The sequence below is a fragment of the Mus musculus genome, chromosome 2 (assembly GCF_000001635.26).
Source record: "Mus musculus strain C57BL/6J chromosome 2, GRCm38.p6 C57BL/6J".
NCBI lineage: Eukaryota > Metazoa > Chordata > Mammalia > Rodentia > Muridae > Mus > Mus musculus.
In genome coordinates, this window is record NC_000068.7 from 6,010,886 (window position 1) to 6,030,673 (window position 19,788).

Genomic DNA, 19,788 nt, shown 5'->3' on the forward strand with positions numbered 1-19,788 from the left:
CCCAGTAATGAACAGGCAACAGCAGTATGGACTATTAGAGTTTGTTGAACAGTTTACCAAACCTTTCTATAATTAACATTATGTTTGACACCAAAATCATCTCTGGAGTTATTCGTGGGTTGGCAACTGAAATCCTGCGCATTGTGTTCTCTGTCCACAATGAAGCTAAATTAGAAACCAAATAGCAACATTAATTTTACGTGGTAAAGTTAGAGCAGAATTGATAAAAACATGCATTTTAAATAATTATTCTTTTTCTAAAATCTTTTTTCCCTAAAATAATTTTCCATTGAAATTGCATTTTAGTTAAAACACTAAGAGTCTCTGTAAATGTTGAGAGCGTTAAGCCTCCTAGGCTTCCTTAGGACGTCTTGGAAGAGCGCTATCAGCAGAAGATGGCTCTCTCAGGCAAACCTCAGGCAGCATGTCACAGACTGTTGAAATATACTAATGTGGAGGCTGCAAAGATGGCTCAAGTTCAGTTGGGTCGTCCAGAGGACCCAGGTTCAATTCCCGGCACCCACATGACAGTTCACAACTGTCTGCAACTCCAGTTCCAGGGGATCTGACACCCTCACACAGCATGCATGCAGGCAATACATGTAGGATAAATAAATCATCAGGGTTTTTTAATTAGCTAATTGTAGGAAATATGCATGTTTCCTGGCATAGAATTCTGTTTCTAAGATTTGCTTTAAGAAGGTCATCATTGGGGCTGGAGAGATGGCTCAGTGGTTAAGAGCACTGACTGCTCTTCCAGAGGTCCTGAGTTCAATTCCCAGCAACCACATGGTGGCTCACAACCATCTATAGTGAGATCTGACCCCTTCTTCTGGGGTGTCTGAAGATAGCTACAGTGTACTTACATATAATAAATAAATAAGTCTTTAGAAAAAAAAAAAAAAAAAAAGAAGGTCATCATTATACACATAGATTAATGTGCAGAGATTTTTGTCATAACATTTTTTTAAGTCTCTCTCAAGCCTACCCTATTCTTGCTTTAGGTACTAAGATAACAGGGCATATGCCACTAAGCCCAGCTTTCATACCATTTTGGGTTTTTGTATTTGCATATGTTTTCTACCATTTTCAACAAATACTTCAGATCTGAAGGTTGACTTTTTGCTCTTTTTTTTTTAAAGATGTATTTATTTTTATGTGTGTGAGTACACTGTAACTGTCTTCAGACACACCACAAGAGGGCATCAGATCCCATTATAGATGGTTATGAGCCACCATGTATTTGCAGGGAGTTGAACTCAGGACCTCTGGAAGAACACTCAGTGTTCTTATCACTGAGCCATCTCTGCAGCCCTATTGCGGCATTTTCATACACACAAATTATTATACTTCTCACCCTCCCCACTGTCTTCTCCACCCTCCCTATTCTCAGAGGTGCCTTCCTCTCTCCAGATAATCACCCTCAGCTTCCATGTGCTCTCTTCTTACCGTCTTTAGGCCTCATTCTTTTCCCTCATTGCCCTCTTACTGCATGTGCGTGTGCTCACACACACACTCATGTAATTGTAGATTTCATATCATATAAAACATGTCTTTCTTTTCTCACTTAACAATTTTCCATTTTTCTATAAATATTATTTTATTTTTCTTAAAACTAAATAAAGTTTTGTTGTGTATCATTACTATAGTAGTCCCATATCTTGCCTATTGTGAATAATTAAACAATAAACATGGATGTTCAAGTATTTCTGTAGCATATCCTTTGGCCATATGCTTAGAAGTAGTATAGTTGGTTATTTGGCAGTTGTTGTTTTTGGTGTCTTGAATCATTTCCATACTGACTTCCGTAGTGGCTGCACAAGTTTGTATTTTTATCAGCTCTATCTAAAGGTTCTTCTCTACATAGTTCCTAATCAGCATTTGTTGTCTTTTGTTTTCTTTGTATGTGTTTGCATGTGTGTAGTCCCATCAGAGGCCAAAAAGGGGCATTGGTTCTTTGGAACCAGAGTTATAGATGGTTGGGAGCTACAATGTTAATGCTGGGAACTGAACCTGGGTCCTCTGAAAGAATAGCCAGTGCTCTTAACCACTGAGCGATCGCTGCAGCCTGGTTGTTTCGTTTTTAATTTTGGAGGTTCTTTATGGATGGTAGATACTGCTTCCTTGTCAGGTTCTTTCTTATGCTGTATGCTGTCTGTACATTCTGCTGCTTGCTTCCTTTGTTCAGGCTTTTTACTATCGTATGATCCCAGTTGTCAGTTCTCAGGACTGGTTTCTAAGCAATTTGAGTTCCTTTCAGTTATTTACTGTGCCTATATGTTGAAGTGTTTGCCCATGTTTCCTCTAACACTAAGGTCTTTGATTTATTTTAAATTGATTTTGTGTAGGATGAAAGATGGATTCAGTGTGTGTGTGTGTGTGTGTGTGTGTGTGTGTGTGTGTGTGGTGTAAGGCCAGGGTTCATGTTAGGTGTCTTCCTCTATCAGACTCATACCTCATTTTTTTTGTGATAGTCTTTTCAGTGAACCTGGACCCATTCGTTTGGCTAGATTGGCTAGCTAGCAAGCTGAAAGGAAGCAAATTAAGGTTCTAGAGGTAAAGTATTTGACCCCTGAGCTTTTTCCACAGACCCCATGTTTCATGATTTACATTTGTCTGTGCAGTTGTTCTGGTGCCATTTGAAGAGTATTTCTTTTTCTCACTTATGTTCTTGACTCTGTAATCAAAGATTAGGTGAGTGTATGTGGGGTAGGAGGTGTTACTTTAGGGACTCTGTCCTAATCCATTGCTCTATGTGTTTCTTTTTATGTTGGTACCATGGTGTTTCTTACTGTGTTTCTGTAGCATAGTTTGAGGTCAGAGATTGTGGTGCCTAGTGTTCTTTCTGCTTATAATTGCTTTGATTATTTAAGGTGTTTTGTGCTTCCATATGATTTTAAGATTATTTTTTATAATTCCATGAAGAACATCATTGGGATTTTGTTGGGAATTGCATTTTATTCTTTAATTGCTTTCAACTATATAATCATTTTTACTTTTTTCATTTTATATATGAGTATTTTGCATGCATGTATGTCTGTGTACTGCTTGTGTGCCTGATTCCTTAGGGGTCAGAAGAGGGTATCAAATCCCCTGGAACTGGAGTTACTAATAGTTGTGAACCACTGTGTGGGTGTTAGAAACTGAACCTGGGTCTTCTGGAAGAGCAACAAGTATTCTTTACTTACTTTACATTCAGATCATAGTTTCCCCTATCTCTTCTCCCAGACTCCTTTTTACCCCCTCCCTGCATCCACCCCTCCTCCCTTTCTCCTATGAAAAACGGAGGCTACCCAGGGATGTCAACCTGCCTTGGCATAACAAGTTGCAATAGGACTAAGCACATCTCCTGTTGAGGCTAGACATGAATGACAGCCCAGTTAGGGGAAAGGGATCTGTACTTTGTGTCAACTTGACACAGCTGCAGTTATCACAGAGAAAGGAGCTTCAGTGGGGGAAATGCCTCCAGGAGATCCAGTTGTGGGGCATTTTCTCAATTAGTGATCGGGGGGTGGGGGGAGTTCATTGTGAGTGGTGCCATCTCTGGGCTGATAGTCTTGGGTTCTATAAGAGAGCAGGCTGAGCAAGCCAGTAAAGAACATCCCTCCATGGCCTCTGCATCAGCTCCTGCTTCCTGACCTGCTTGAGTTCCAGTCCTGACTTCCTTTGGTGATGAGCAGCAATGTGGAAGTGTGAGCTGAATAAACCTTTTCCTCCCCAAGTGCTTCTTGGTCATGATGTGCGGGAATAGAAACCCTGACTAAGACAGGATCCAAAGAACGGCATCAGTTTCAGGGACAGCCCCTGCTCCTCCCACTCTTAGGAGTCCCATGTAAAGACCAAGTGTTCCTAACAGCTGAGCCATCATGCAGCTCCCCGTAACACAACAACTTTCACAGTGATGGTTCAGCCAGTCCCTGAGCACTCGAGCTCTTCTGTCTCCCAGTGTAGTCTTCAGTTCTTTCTTGGATGGTTCAGATTGTAATTGTAAAAGTTGTTCACTTCACGGGATTACCTCCTGCCCCCAGATTGTTTTGTTGTTGTTAAGCTATTGTGAATGGGTTTTTTACTTCTCAGCAAGTGCATTTACCAAACACAGCCAACTTGTTGGTCTGATTTGCAGTTTTACTGAGAATTTTTATATCTATATTCATCGAGAAAGTTGGTCTATGCAGGTTTTTGTTGTGTCTTTTTCCAGTTTTAGTATCAAGATGAGACTGGCTTTATAGAATGAGTTGTGGTGGTGTCCTTCTGTTTATGAAGTAGTTCCATGTTTATAGAATGAGTTGTGGCGGTGTCCTTCTGTTTATGAAGTAGTTCCATGTTTATAGAATGAGTTGTGGCGGTGTCCTTCTGTTTATGAAGTAGTTCCATGTTTATAGAATGAGTTGTGGCGGTGTCCTTCTGTTTAGGAAGTAGTTCCATGTTTATAGAATGAGTTGTGGCGGTGTCCTTCTGTTTAGGAAGTAGTTCCATGAGCGTTGGTACTGGCTCTTCTTTAAACACGTGGTAAAATTTAGCAATGAAACCATCCTCCCCTGGGCTTTTTTGTTTGAGTCGTCTTCCTTGGCTGAGGGTCTGTTTAAGTTGTTTGTGTCCTAGATTTTTATTCTGGCATGTGATACATATCTAGGAATTTGTTTCTTGTATATTTTCTGGGTTCTTTTGGAATATGAATTTCAAAGTATCCCTTAATGATATTTTGGATTTTACTAGAATCTCTTTTCATTTATTTTTTAATTTTAATTATTTATTTTACTTTCCATATATGAAAGCTTTGCCTGCATGTATGTGTATCACCTGGTGCCCACAGGGGTCAGTGTCAAATCTTCTGAGACTGGAGTTATAGATGGCTGTGAACCGTCATGTAGGTGCTAGGAACCCAACCCAGATCCTCTGAAAGACCAACAAGTACTCTTAACCCCTGAGCCATTACTATAGCCCTTCCTGTTTCATTTTTAATACTATTAATTTGGGTCTTCCTTCTCATTCTTTTCTTTAGATGTCTTCTGATTTGTTGATCAATCTTAATTTTTAAAAAGCTAACTCTGTTTTATTGAGTCTACATAATGTTCTTTTAGCATCCATTTCATTAACTTCTTCCCTGATCTTTATTTCTTGCTATTTATACTTTTGGGGTTTGTCTTGTTTGTATTTTTCCTATGCTTTGAAGTGCATCATTAGATTATTTATTTGAAATCTCTGACTTTTTAAAAATGGTTAATGTGTGTGTGTGTACATACACGTGCGCTCCATATGTGCTTGATACCTGTGTGTAGGTGCCTGCAGAGATTAGAAGAGGGCATTAGAATCCTTGAAAGTGGACTTACAGCTTGTTGTGAGCCACCCAGTGTGGGTTCTGGGAACTGAACTCAAGTTCCCAGTAGGATCAGGAATGCTTGGAGTACTGTGTCATCTCTAGCTCTGAGATCTCTGACTTTTTATTTGTAAGCACTCATACTGGTAAACTTTCCTCTTAGACCTGCCATAGCTGTATCCCCAAAGTTCTGATAAGTTTGACTTCCATTTTCAATTGATTTTAGGAATTGACGTTTCCTCCCTGGTTTCTTCAGTAACCCGCTGACCATTTAAGACTGGCCTTAGTTCATGTCATTCATCCCAGTACCTGGAAGGCAGAGACAGAGACAGGAGGATCTTTCTGAATTCAAGGCAGCTTGTTCTACATTGCCAGCTCCAGAACAGTTGGGACTACATAGAGAAGCCCTGTGTCAAAAAAATTAAAATTAAAAAAAAAAAAGTGTAAGCCAGGTGTGGTGGCAACATGCCTTTAATCCCAGCACTCGGGAGGTAGAGGCAGGCGGATTTCTGAGTTGGAGGCCAGCCTGGTCTACAAAGTGAGTTCCAGGACAGCCAGGGCTACACAGAGAAACCCTGTCTCGAAAAACCAAAAAAAAAAAAAAAAAAAAAAAAAAAAAAAGTGCATGTGTAATTGATGTCATTATGTTCTGATAAGATACAGAAATGACTTACGTTCCTTAACACTTTATGGCTTTAGATTGCCATCCCTTTTAGAAATGGTTTAACTCTTTGGCTTTTTTTTTTTTTTTTTTCTGACTTCTAACTTAACTCTTAAATATCCTTTTTGATATTAGTTTGCCTGACTTACCTAAAGATAGGAACGGAGTTTGAAATCACCCATTATTGTATTAGGAACTATGTCATCTTTTTTACCCATTAGTGTTTGTGTTATGAAATTGGGAACTCCCAATATTCAGTATATATTTATCCACTATTGTTGAATCTTTTTTGTTTTATTTCATACCTTTATTTATTTATTTTTATTGTATGAATGTTTTGCCTGTATATATGTCTCCACCATGTGTGTGCCTGGTCCCTGTAGAGGTCAGAATAGGGTATTAGATCTTCTGTGAGCCACTATATGGATATTGGGAGTCAAACTCAGGACGGTCCTCTGCAAGAACAGCTAGTGCTCTTAATTGCTAAGCTATCTCTTTAGTTCTGGTTTTTGTTGTTGTTACATGTGTGTGTGTGTGTGTGTGTGTGTGTGTGTGTGTGTGTGGTGTAGGGTCAAGGTTGATGCCAGGTGTCTTCCTCTGTTTATCTCTACTTTGTAAGTTGAAACAGGGTCTCTCACTTGAAACTAGCACTCACTGATTTGGCTAGTCTAGCTAACCAGGTTTCCTGGGGAATTGATTTTCTCAGTCTCTTGAGTACTGGAGTACGAGTAGCCACCATGCCCTCGCAGCGTTTACACTGGTGCTAAGGAACTGAACTCTGCATCTTATTGCAAGTTCTTTACATGCTGAGCTATCTGCTCCCCTATCTCAACAACCGGTTTTGTCTTTTTTTGTGAATTGTTCACTTTGTTATTATGTACTTGCCTACTTTATCTCCTTTTGACTTTGGGTTTGAAATCTACTTTTTCTTAAAAGTAAACTATTTTATTTTAATTATCTTGAAGTAATCTAGAGTCACATGAGAAGAAAGTCTCAAGGGATTGCCCAGATCACGTTGGTCTGTGGGCATGTCTGTAAGGGCTTGTCTTGACTGGTAATTGATACAGCACGACCTAGCCCACTGGACAACACTGTACCCTGGGCAAGCAGTCCTGGACTGTATAAGAAAGCTAGTTAAGCCAGGCAGTGGTGGTACATGTCTTTGATCCCAGCATTTGGTAGGCAGAGGCAGGCGGATTTCTGAGTTCGAGGCCAGCCTGGTCTACAGAGTGAGTTTTATGATAGCCAGGGCTATACAGAGAAACCCTGTCTCAGAAAACAAACAAACAAACAAAAAACCACCCAGCTAGTTAAACTTGAGCCCATGAGCAAGCTAGCAAGCAGTGTCCTTCCATGGCTTCTGCCTCAGGATCCTGCTTGAGTTCCTTCCCTGACTTCCCTCAGTAGTGGATTATAATCTGAAAAGTAAAATCAACTCTTTGCTCCCCCAAATGTGGTCAGACTTTTATTATAGCAACAGAAAGGAAATTACAGTGAGATATAAGAATAGCTATGCCAGCTTGCTTTTACCTTTTGTTTGGTTTATATATTTGTTTCCGTCCTTTAGTTTAGTCTGTATCTTTGTTAGTGTGATGGTTTTTTTGGTTTTTTGTTTTTGTTTTTTTTGTTTTTTTTTTTAACAGACAAGTAGTTAGATGTTGTTGCTGTTAGGTAGGGACCATAATAAGCTAGTCTATATATATATATTTTTTGTATTGATGAGTTGAATCCATTTACATTTAAAGTAAGCCATTCACATATATGCACATACATACATACATACATACATAGTTAAAATAAATATATTATATCTAATTAATATAGAAAAGGCTTTGATATCAGTTTCCTTTTCTGAAAGCAAAAACTATAAATATATTTTTTAAGCAAAAATTTGATGGAGAGCAAGGCATTTAGCAGTGAAACTTTTAAAATCAACTTGTTTCCTCTTACAAGTTGTTATGCACAGATGCATATATTGTTTTTTTTCTCTGTTAGAAATGATGTGTCTCTGTAGTCTTCATTGTTCTTATTATTTCAGATGCTTCTGTCAGATTTCTCTCATCATCATATTGAAATGGCATGCACTCTACTGGAGACCTGCGGAAGATTTCTCTTCAGATCTCCAGAATCACACCTGAGGACCAGTGTGCTTTTGGTAAGGACCTGCAGACCCTGGTAAAAAGATGAGGGTCTTGATTCCCTTCAAGGATTAAAAGTTTTAGTCAGTGTTGGCTGTCTTCCTTTCCTCTGCCTAATCTAGAACATCCTGCACAAATGAACCGCCATACTGGAGAGCCATAGGGGGTTTTCACCTTGTTGCCAGTTAATTCAAAGAAGAACTAATGAGCTGGCAATATAGTTCAATTTTGCAAGCCTGACAACCTGAGCTTGATTCCCAGAAGTCACACAAAGGTGGAAAGAGAGAACCAACTCCATAAATTTGTTCGGTGGCCCACACACATGTACTGTGACATGCACACATACACGTACATTTTTTTTTAATTAAAAGAGAATGAAATGACCCCCTAAAAACAAGTTAAATAGTTACTCAGTACTATTAGGTAGGGACCATCTTTGTTTTTGCTATGTCCCTACCATTTTTAATGTATAAAGTATAATCTAAAAATTATAAAATTAAGTTTCATAATGAAAAGTTATAAAGTGGGGCTGGAACGTGGTGTAGTGGTACATATTTTAGGTGACTCACAACCTCCTGTAACTCCAGCTGCAGGAGAGCTGACATCTTCTTCCGACCTCCATAGCCATACACATAATGTGCCTATTGCAAACCCATATACACATAATCTTAAAATAAATAGATTTTAAAGATTAGAGAAAAATCATAAAATACAATATTAAAATTTTAATTTAGAAGAGATATTTAGCTGATTATGATTTTGGAATGGCCATCAAGTTTATTAAGCATTGTTATATTATTGATGCTATCTAAGCACCTGCTTACAGACTTTGGTGTAAAGACAGCATGTACAGAAGGAGTTGATGAGTTAGAGAGACAGATCTGCTTTAGGAACCTCTAGGCACTAACTATCATTGTGTCAGTGTTGTTATTACAAAACCCCCTTCTCCAATATTTAGTGTGGTGGTTTGAATATACTTGGCTCGGGGAGTGACACTATTAGGAGGTGTGGCCTTGTTGGAGAAAGTGTGTCGTTATAGAGGTGGGCTTTGAGACCCTCCTAGCTGCCTTTGGAACAAGGTGTAGAACTCTCCATCCCTCCAGTGTCATGCCTGCCTAGACACTGCCATGCTCCCACCTTGATGATAATTGACTGAACCTCTGAACTTGTAAGCCAGCCCCAATTAAATGTTGTCCCTTACCAAAGTTGTAGTCATGGTGTCTCTTTACAGCAATGAAATCCTAAGACAGAAGTTGGTGCCAGGAGTTGGATATTGCTGTGATAGGCCTGGCCATGCTTTTGTTTGGAAGAATGGATTTGGGGACTTTGGATTTGGAAAGCAGTAGAATTCTTTAAGTGGGGCTTAGTGGACCAGCCTACTAGGAATATGGAAGACATTGTTGCTGAGGGTGATTTGAACTGTGGAAGCCTGCTCTAGCAGTTTCAGAGGAGAAGGGTATATGTGTCCTAATACCCATTCTTGTGATAATGTGACAAATGTGGCTACTTTTTGGTTTTGTCTTAAGAGTCTGCCTGAGGCTAAAATGAAGAGATTTAGATTAATTGCATTAGCAAAGGAAATCTCAAAACAGCTTCATATAAATTCTGTTGTGTGGTTACTAAAATTCACTCTCATGAAGAGTGTTTTGATGAAAAGGAGCAAGCTTAGAAAGGAATAATCATACAAAATGTATGATTCTAGTGATAAAAGGACACCAGGGAGTAGAATGGAGCTGAATCCTGTGTTCAAGGAGATAAACAGAATAAGGAAGTGGTGATTTGGGGCCAAGATCCCACCCAACTGAACTTAACTGTTTATTCTTTTGAAGTTGAATAAGAAAATGGTTATGTCATAATAGGTGTTATTACCTGGTTATTGTTTTCATGTGAATTTTTAATCTGGAATGAACTACAGTCCAGAAATGGAAGACACAGGCTTTTAATCCAGATCTTGAGGAATAGTGGCCATGAAAAGCTTAGGTCCCAGCATGGTAGTACATTCTTTTAATCCCAGGAAAAAGGGGCAAGCAAGTCTCTGAGTTCAAGGCCAGCCTGGAACATAGCAAGTTCAGGTGTGGTGGTACATGTCTTTAATCCCAGCATTCAAGAGACAGAGCCATGCAGATCTCTAAATTCAAGGTCATGTTCCAGCTCCAGCAAGCAGCAGAACTCAGGCAGCTTCAGCCATGTGGCTCTGGCTTTAGAGAATAGAAGGGACTGCTGGGACAATTGATGCTGGTTAGCTGGAGCTAAGAAATTAGTGGTGATTAAGAACAGGCGAGCATCACTGAGGTAAAATCTTCTGGGAATTGTTTTCTGAGAGCACAGAGAATCCATGTTCCAGAGATAGCCAAGTTTGTACCTCAGGCTGCAGCTGGACTTGGTAATGTGTAAGAATCACCCAGGTGGTACTGGTTTTGAAGGCATGAAGGAGTGATGAGAGCAGCTGCGGTTTGGCACTGTGAGAGGCCATGGAAGGCCATTGGTGAAGGTGCAGCCTCAGTTGCAGTTGATGGCCCAGGACTGAAGGGGTCATGCAAAGGAGTTGAGGCTTGGCACCATGAAGAGAGCCTATGAGAGGCTATTGGTGAAGCTTAGTTGCAGTTGAAGACTCGAGCAAATTGGAGATTCCAGTATCACAGGATGATCACCAAGAACAGCAATAGCAGTGAAGTGGAGTCAACCAGAGCCTAGAGTGCTACCAAGGGCAGAGCTGGAGAAGTGAGCCAGGCCCTTTGAAGGATCCCAGAAGATCATGTGTGGATCCCAGTGAACATGAAGCTGTAAACTTGAAGTTGCATTGGAAACCCTAAGATGTTAGAAATGTCAGGGCTGTGGGATACCTGCAGAGGAAAGCGGCTAACAGCCAGCCCAAGAGAAAGAATGTTGTTGCTGTCAACAAAGATGAAAGGATTTGGAGATCTGAAGATAAAACTTTTACATCAGACACAGAGATTCAGAGTTTAGAGTTTGCCAGGTTTTGGTCTTGCTTTGATCCAATATTTCCTCACTGTGACGTTTTGGAATGGTAAATATATGTCCTGTGATATTGGAGATACATGATCTGTTCTTTGATTTTGATTTTATAGGGGATTACAGTTAAGTGACTGGATGAATCTAGAAGAGACTTTGAACTTTGAATCTTAACATTGTTGAGATTGTTACATTGTTGAGACTACTTTAGACTCATGGGGACTTTTGAATTTGGACTAAATGCATTTTTCATTACACAATGGCTAGGTGTGGTTCCTGTAGACTCATGTGCTTGAATAAGCCTATGGGGACCAGGGGGTAGTGATTGGTGGTTTGAATATACTTGGCCCAGGGAGAGGCACTATTAGGTGGTATGGCTTTGTTGGAGGAAGTATGTCACTGTGTGAGTGGGCTTTAAGACCCTCCTCTTCTTTGCCTGGTAGTCAAGTCTTCTCTTATTTGCCTTCAGAACAAGCCTAGATACTGCCATGCTCCCACCTTTATGATAGAGGACTTGAACCTCTGAACATGTCCCTTACAAAAGTTGCCTTGGTCATGGTATCTCTTCACTGCAGTGAGACACTAAGGTACTTAGTTAAGTAGATTACGCAATCAAGCAATACATGTCTTGGTTGTGACATTTATCTATCTTATTTTATAGTCTAGTTTTGAGGCCGAGTAATTTACTGGTGAGATTTGAAATGAAGACGCATGGATTTGTGTGATTTCTTAGCAGAAATTATTCATGTGATGCCCATCAAATGAAGCCAAAATGCACTCATTCTAGAGTTCTCTAGCTTAACTTCTGTTTTCAGTGGTAAGAGTCAAGACAAAAAGAAAAGACTGGGCAGGGGGTGATCATTTAACTTCTCGGCATGTAAACTATTGTGCTACTACAATTTTTAGAATGTATTAGTTTATTACTAATGGCCTTAGGTCATAGCCCATAAAATATTCAAAAAGTCCTGCTACAAATGTGACTTGATTTATAACTATTCCAACCTCTATTATCCCTAAGGAGCACAAGGCTCAAATGTATACGTGGAATTAAGGAATAAGAATTAAATGAGGATCCAACTCTGACTTGAGCTGTTCTGTGTGTAACTGATAATAATTCCTTCTTAGAGTTGATACCATCCAGTATTACACCATTTAATCAGGAACGTCTCTACAGACAAGGAAACTAGTAGCTCCCTAGGTCTTAGAACTTAGTGTTGCTCAGCTTCCATGCTGTTGCTTTTCAGAGCAGGTAAGTTTTTCCTGCATGCATTTTGAAATGTTTTGGTTAATGTAGACATTTTCTTTTAGGAGCAAATGATGAGAAAGAAACAAGCAATGCATCTTGATGCACGATATGTTACAATGGTAGAAAATGCATATTATTACTGCAACCCACCGCCCGCCGAAAAGACCGTGAGAAAGAAACGCCCTCCTCTTCAGGAGTATGTCCGCAAGCTTCTGTACAAGGATCTCTCTAAGGTCACGACGGAAAAGGTAAAGTCTGACTCGCATCGTCCAGTCATAGTCATATAGTCATAGTCATATAGTCATAGTCACCGTGAGGTTAGTGATGGTGCTGCCCTCATGCACTCCAGGACAGGACAGGTTAGCTCTGCGTTCATTAGGAGTGAGGGATATTGCTCAAGTCATGGGATGTATGCTAAGGAATCTTAGAGATATGTATTGTGTACTTTTATAACTTTTTATTATTATATTGTTTCACTTCTAATTTTAATTTTAATGTTATATGTATTTGAAACTTATTTTAATCTTTTTTATTGTTACTCTTTTTTGTGTTTTTGTTTTTGGTGTTTGTGGGGGAGTTGGGGATAACCTGGACCTTGTGCATGCTAGGCAGGGAACAGGTTCATGATTCCCCTGAAATTTATCATTTTGGATATCTATTTCTATTTTTCTGGGAAGGATAACAACAGGGTGATTTTCAGAAAAGGCTAAGAACCATCAGAACTCTTTCTGTCTGTGGTAGAAGGTGACAAGAATGACAGTGACCTGTGAAAAGGGACGCTGTCTTCAGGGTTGATTAAAGCAGTTTTAGAGCAGGGTAAAAGTTTGGAAAGCACTGAAAGCAACTGTAGTGGTAGAGCAATGGCATTTCCAGAGTGGTAAGGAGAGCAGGCGTGGTGCTTGGAGGATGATTCTAGAAAGCGGGGACACATGAAAGGACAATCTCACAGTGGATGTTGCTATGGCTTTCTCTTACATAATGTGTCATTACACCTTCCCAACCCCTACCCTTTGATATCCTTCTCTTGTTGCCCTCTGCCCTCTGCTTGCCCTCCCTCTGCGCTCATAGCACACACATTCCTTTACCTCTTTAGTCCACCTTTCCCCTTCATTGTATCTCTTTGTCCTCAAGTTTTCTCTGTTCTTACACACAGGCGCGCGCGCGCGCACACACACACACTTAAATTTAGAGCCCACGTGAAAGAGAACTTGTGATACGTATCTGAGCATGACTTACCTTGCTTAGCATAATGATCTGTAGCTCTATTTCCCTACAAGTCTCATAATTTCATTTTTTCTTTATAGCTGAGTAATATTCCACTGTGCACCATGTTTTCTTTATTCATCCTCTGTTGATGAACATCTTTATTGATTCCCATAACTGAACTATTTTTAAAAATGTACCAGTAAACATGGATGTTCCGGTATCTATGCTACAGTGAGTTAGAATACCCAAAGTGGTATGGTTTGTCATGTAGTATGGCAGTTCTGTTATTAACTTTCTTGAAGAATATCCACACTGACTTTCATAGTAGCTGTACTAGTTAATATTCTTACCAGTTGTGATGCGGGTTTCTCTTCTTCCTCCTCTTTCTCTTCTTCATCCTCTCCCTCCTCCTCCTCCTCTCTTTCTGTTCTTTCTCTCCCTCCGCCCTCCTTTTTTTGGCGACAGGGTCTCTCTCTCTCTCTCTCTCTCTCTCTCTCTCTCTCTCTCTCTCTCTCTCTCTCTGTATATAGCCCTGACTGTCCTGGAACTTTCTATGTAGGCCAAGCTGCCTTGAACCCAAAGACCCACCTGTGTGTGCCTCGTGAGTGTTGTGATTAAAGGGGTGTGCCACCACCACTGACTCTTCACACATTGTTATCAGAATTGGTTGGCATTTGTTTTCTTGTTGATAGCAATTATGATTATGATGACATGGACTCTTGTCTTTCTTCAGTGGCTTAGGATTTTGGACTCTATTTTACGTATTACCATTTATATTTTTCCCTGGTAATTAGTTTGTTGATTAGAAGATATTGCCAGTATTTAGCTAAATAGCAATAATTCATTCCCATTCTCTGTATCTCTTTACTCTGGTGATTTTTTTTCCCCTCTGTGCAGAAGCTTTTTAACTTCTTACCAACTCCTTTGTTAATTTTTGGAATTATTTCTTAAGTTCTTTGAAGAGGTCTTTCCTGGGCTTGACATGTTTCTTCTGTTGTCCTTTGGCACTTTCAGAGTTTCAGGTCTTCCATTAAGGTCTGATCCATTTGAATTGATTTTTCTGTAGCGAGAGGAATAGATCTAGTTTCCTTCTTTCCCTTGTGGATAGCCAGTTTTCCAGTACGACTTGCTGACGAGGCTGTCTTGTTTGGTTTTGCTCTCCACTGATTGTTTTTGTCAAAGGTTCAGTGTCTCTGATTGGGCAGGTTGTTTCTTGCCATCTTTTTTGTTTCATTGGTCTGAATGTGGGTATATTTGTTAGAAATAGATTTTAAGTAAGATTATTTATGTCAAATCATATATACTAATTTTGGTAAACCATGACTTTTTTTCTTTCATCGAGCTTAGTCTTTGACTCTGTACTGTTCGCTTATTTTTTATTACACTCTGTATATTCTTTGTGTGTATGTGCCTTGTAATTACCTACTGAATCATCTCATCCATCAGCTTTCATTTGACTCTATGACCCAAATACTGTAGGACATTTTTGTGAAGTATTGTAGACATTATGGAAAGGTCTAAAGAGTAGAAATAATAATAAATCTCATTTTACCTCTTTGAAATGTAAGAAAACTGAGCCTACTAAAGTATTTCAGATTTTAAAATTTCTGTGTCTGCACAATAATAGGACTAGAGTTCCTGGATTATTTTATGTGCTTAATAATTTAAACAACACTTTCTTCATGTAGGTTTTGAGACAGATGCGAAAGTTGCCCTGGCAGGACCAAGAAGTAAAAGACTATGTTATTTGTTGTATGATAAACATCTGGAACGTGAAATACAACAGTATTCACTGTGTAGCCAACCTCCTAGCAGGGCTAGTTCTCTACCAGGAGGATGTTGGGATCCATGTTGTGGATGGCGTACTCGAAGATATTCGATTGGGAATGGAGGTAACAGATTTCCTTTATAGTTATACCCAGTTAGAGCTTGTGGAGAATGTAAAAGTCTTTAAGTCCTACGATTGAAAAATATTAATTTGAGCTGGGCAGTAGTGGTACACACCTTTAATCCCAGCAGTAAGGAGTTAGAGGCAAACAGATCTCTGTAAATTTGAGACCATCCTGGTCTACAGAGGGAGTTCTAGAATAGGTAAGGTTGTAGAGAAACTGTCTTAAAAAGCAGCAACAACAACAAAAAAACCCTGTTCCTTTCTTATATTAAATCACTTGCAGTTTCTTGGGAGTTACTTATGAGTAAACTTGTATATCAAATTTCCTGCTGCAACTTCAAACAATCATTAGTACTTTTTAAATTCTTTTTCAGAAGTTTTAAGTTTATTTTGTTAGATTATACTGAATTATTATTATTTTTAATTTATTATTGAGAGTCAACTTATAGGAAACTATGAGCTTATTATATTATATTTAAATTATAAATATTTGATAATTATAGGAATGTTCTCTAAGTACTTTCCTCGTAATGTTATATAACTAGTTATGTAATGTTTTTTGATTTATAGTTTACTAAGAAAATGGCTTAGGTGGGCTGATAGGAAGACTTACATTGTAACTATTTAGAAAAAGCTCACTTAATGATAGCTTAATATTTAACTTAATAACTAACATGTTCTTTTTATTAAGGCATTTTAAAGATAACCATTTCTTAGAAAATGACAGGCTAATTAGAAATAGCCACATTATTAGAAAAGGAGTAAAGAAAGTATCATCATTTCTCTGACAGATGCTCTTTGACTAGTTGGTACTCTTACATTAGAATTAATCCTGCCAGTTTTATTGCTACTCTTCAGTGAAAACCTGTGGGGTGTTTTTTGTTTTGTTTTTCAGGTTAATCAACCTAAATTTAACCAGAGGCGTATCAGTAGTGCCAAGTTCTTAGGAGAACTTTATAATTACAGAATGGTCGAATCAGCTGTTATTTTCAGAACTCTTTATTCTTTTACTTCATTTGGTGTCAACCCTGATGGGTCTCCAAGTTCCCTGGACCCTCCTGAGCATCTCTTTAGAATTAGACTAGTATGCACTATTTTGGATACCTGTGGCCAGTACTTTGACAGAGGTTCCAGTAAACGAAAACTTGACTGCTTCCTTGTATATTTTCAGGTATGAAAGCACAATATACAATTTCATATCACTGAATGCATATGTAACAGAAAGTTTAGCAAAGAAATTATATATAGTTTATATTCACAATTAGGTTGTACTTACTGTAGAGACCTTAAATTGTGTGATAGATTCATACATAAACACTAATTTTTTGCAGCTTATCATTGATAATGATAGGTTGCTAATTTTGAAGAGTAAATAGATTGTGAATTTGGCACAATAATTTATGGATGGTATTTGATACAGTAATTCTTTTCTTAAAGTAAAAACCTGTGGGGATTTTTTTGTTTGGTTGCTTTAGTTGGTTTGGTCTGTCACCATGTAGCCCAGGCTGGCCTTGAAATCGTGACCTCCTGTCCCTTCTTCCCAAGTGCTAGGATCATAACCTGCCTGCCACAAACAGCTACTTATGATTTGATAACATTCTTCTCTCGTGCCTGTTTTAGTTTATATCCAAAAATGCTTGTTTCTAAAAGATCCGATGTATCTAGTTATTCATCTGTTTACTTACCTACCTTAGAGAAATAATAGTTTACATAAACATTTCTAACATAGGAAGTAAATGTATTTATTTGTTAACTCTTTGGTTGTGCTTTTCATATTTTTATTTATTCCATAATTTGTGATTTAGAATAAGTATGAGGTAAATTAAATTCAGTACAAATACAGGGATAATCATACAATTTCTGTAAGGTTTCTAGGTTGCTTATATGTTCCTCAATCATTATTTCCTGTAAAATACAACATAGTAAGTACTGATTAGAAAGGGCAGCTTGTCATCAAGTGCTTAAGATGCTGCCAAGTAAAATATCAATAGTATCTGATTTTACACAACCACAGTTATTACAGTTTACCTCTTGAGAAAAGGATAGTTTGGTATTATAACTTGAGGCATCAGAAATGCATTCACGTAGTAGCTGGGGTTAAAGTAGGAGTATATAATGTTGGGGAATGTCATTTTAACTTTTTTATACTTCTATACATACTGCCTTATCTTACAAGTTTATGAACAAGAAATGAAGAAAGGAGTTTGCAGGTTTGAAGGTCAAAGTCCCTGTTATATGTAAGACTTGCTTAAATTGGAGATGTCTATATTAAATACCTGAGTTTTGCTCCAAAGAATATTAATATCTAAAGTAGAATTTCTTATTTGATGCCTGCTATTCCAGCCTCAGAGAAAAAGAGTCTCTGCGAAATACTTAGGACCAAAGATCAACAAAGGTGTTTTCCAAATTAATTTGACAGAAATATGTGGCAGAGATAGTAAATGTTCATAATTTATTTATATATTTTTTTCAAAAAGTTTTATCTTTGTCAGGCTTATCTTTGTCAGGTGTGGTGGTGCATGCTTTTAGTCTCAGCACTCAGGAGGAAGAGGCAGACAGATCTCTGTGAGTTCCAGGATAACCAGGGCTACACAGAAATATCTTGTCTCCAAAAAAAGGGATTGGGTTCATCCTTAAATACTTTAATAGAACTTTTTCCAAAAAAAAAAAGAAGCAGGTAACATAAACTAAGGCATCAAATCTACTTTTATAAAGTTAAATGTGTCAGCTCTGTTTGTGGTAACCCTAAAATGTGTTTGACATTTTGTTTATACTTTTTTCATGTCTTCTTTTTTTTTTTAACCTATGACAGCAGAATAAAAAAATCTTTAGACTAAACTCAACAACTGGTTCAAAAATTATATAAATAGGAGAAAATATTTGAATTAGAATCATTGCTGTTGTCCATTAATAAAAATTAAAGGTTTCTTGTTCAACCTTTTAACTTAGTTATTATAACTAGGTAATACCACAGTACAACGTACTATTTTAAATTTTTGTTATTAATTTCTTATAGCTAAATTTATTTTTTTATTTATTATCAGCGTTATGTTTGGTGGAAGAAAAGTTTGGAGGTTTGGACAAAAGACCATCCATTTCCTATTGATATAGATTACATGATCAGTGATACACTAGAACTGCTAAGACCAAAGATCAAACTCTGTAATTCTCTGGAAGAATCCATCAGGCAGGTACAAGACTTGGAACGAGAATTCTTAATAAAACTAGGTAAGCAATTTATTACAGAGAGAAAATGAAGGGGATTTGGTCAGATTATCTCTAGAATCTGTTTTCTAATGTTTCCAGTCAGAGTTTTCAGTGTGCATACTTTGTATCTTTGATGTTGAGTACTGCATAGTAGTTTTAGATGTGACCTGGTTGGTTTCACCAAGTGATCTCTAATTGAAATAAACGATCAAGCCGGACTTAAAGCAAGAGATAGTGAAGGAAAAATGCAGTCGTGTCAACTGCTCTCTCTTACTTTTAGACCCTGGTTTCTGAGCAAATGTTTGGATGAAAATGTCTCCTATTTCCAGCTGGTACTATTCCTGAAAACACACAGACTTTGAAGTAGAGAGGGAGTACTTGTTAGAAATGTGGAACAACTACCAATTTTAAGGTCTCATTCATTAGTGGAGTTGGCTCTTTTTCTGGGTCTAGAGAAAATGTGCTGCTAGAGGACTCTATGTACAATGTTCTTTAGCTTTCTGAGGTGCTTCTAGAAGACTTAACCTTTGAATGTCGCCCCTGTGGAATATAGTAGTTTACTAGCTTGGTCAACAGGTAACAAATACAAAGTCTAGTCATACCAACCTAGTCAGTCTGCTTTATTGTAGTATTTTCATAATCATTATCTTCTCAGAGTTATTTCATTTCTCATTAGCACTTGGTGTGTTCATATGTATCCTTACTGTCAGCTACACTTAGAGTATTGCTTTGTTACGTTGCTTGTCTGAAGAACCAGTCTGAAGTGAAGGTATAAGTGACAGTCCCCTCCCTACCCCAGGTATCCAGAATATTGATGATATGCTTGCCACCTCCAGGGTAAATCTGAGTTGGGGACTATGCTTGTGTTTGCCTGATTGTTCCAATCTCTGCACTCAGTGTGCACGTAGTGCTGTGTTCTCTGCTCACTTCACAAAGACCGAGGGTGAATTAGGGCTTTTCAGCCTTGACCCAGGTTACCCAGTTTCTTTTTCTTTTCAGATTTCTAATTGAATAAAGCATTTCACACAAAGCATTATCTCCTTCTTTGTATCTTCTGAAATTGTTAAGATGTACCCTAGGGCCCAGAAATTTTCATAAATGGTACAACTGTGTATAGGGGCATAAGGAAGAAGAAACAAGATTGCTTTG

At 38.3% G+C, this 19,788-nt stretch overlaps 1 protein-coding gene across 5 annotated transcripts in view; it reads left to right on the forward strand.

Annotated features, from left to right (window-relative positions):
* Positions 1-19,788, forward strand: part of Upf2 (UPF2 regulator of nonsense transcripts homolog (yeast)) — a 105,257-nt gene that overhangs the window by 59,439 nt on the left and 26,030 nt on the right. For all 5 annotated transcript variants that reach the window (XR_001783050.1, XM_006497486.1, XM_006497487.1 and 2 more), the window contains 5 exons: positions 8,017-8,133; positions 12,398-12,583; positions 15,230-15,433; positions 16,328-16,603; positions 18,477-18,660. Coding sequence is in view for 4 of the 5 variants with exons in the window: in XM_006497486.1 (XP_006497549.1) it covers positions 8,017-8,133; positions 12,398-12,583; positions 15,230-15,433; positions 16,328-16,603; positions 18,477-18,660 (967 nt within the window). In the remaining variant the exon portion in view is untranslated. The remainder of the gene's footprint in view (positions 1-8,016; positions 8,134-12,397; positions 12,584-15,229; positions 15,434-16,327; positions 16,604-18,476; positions 18,661-19,788) is intronic.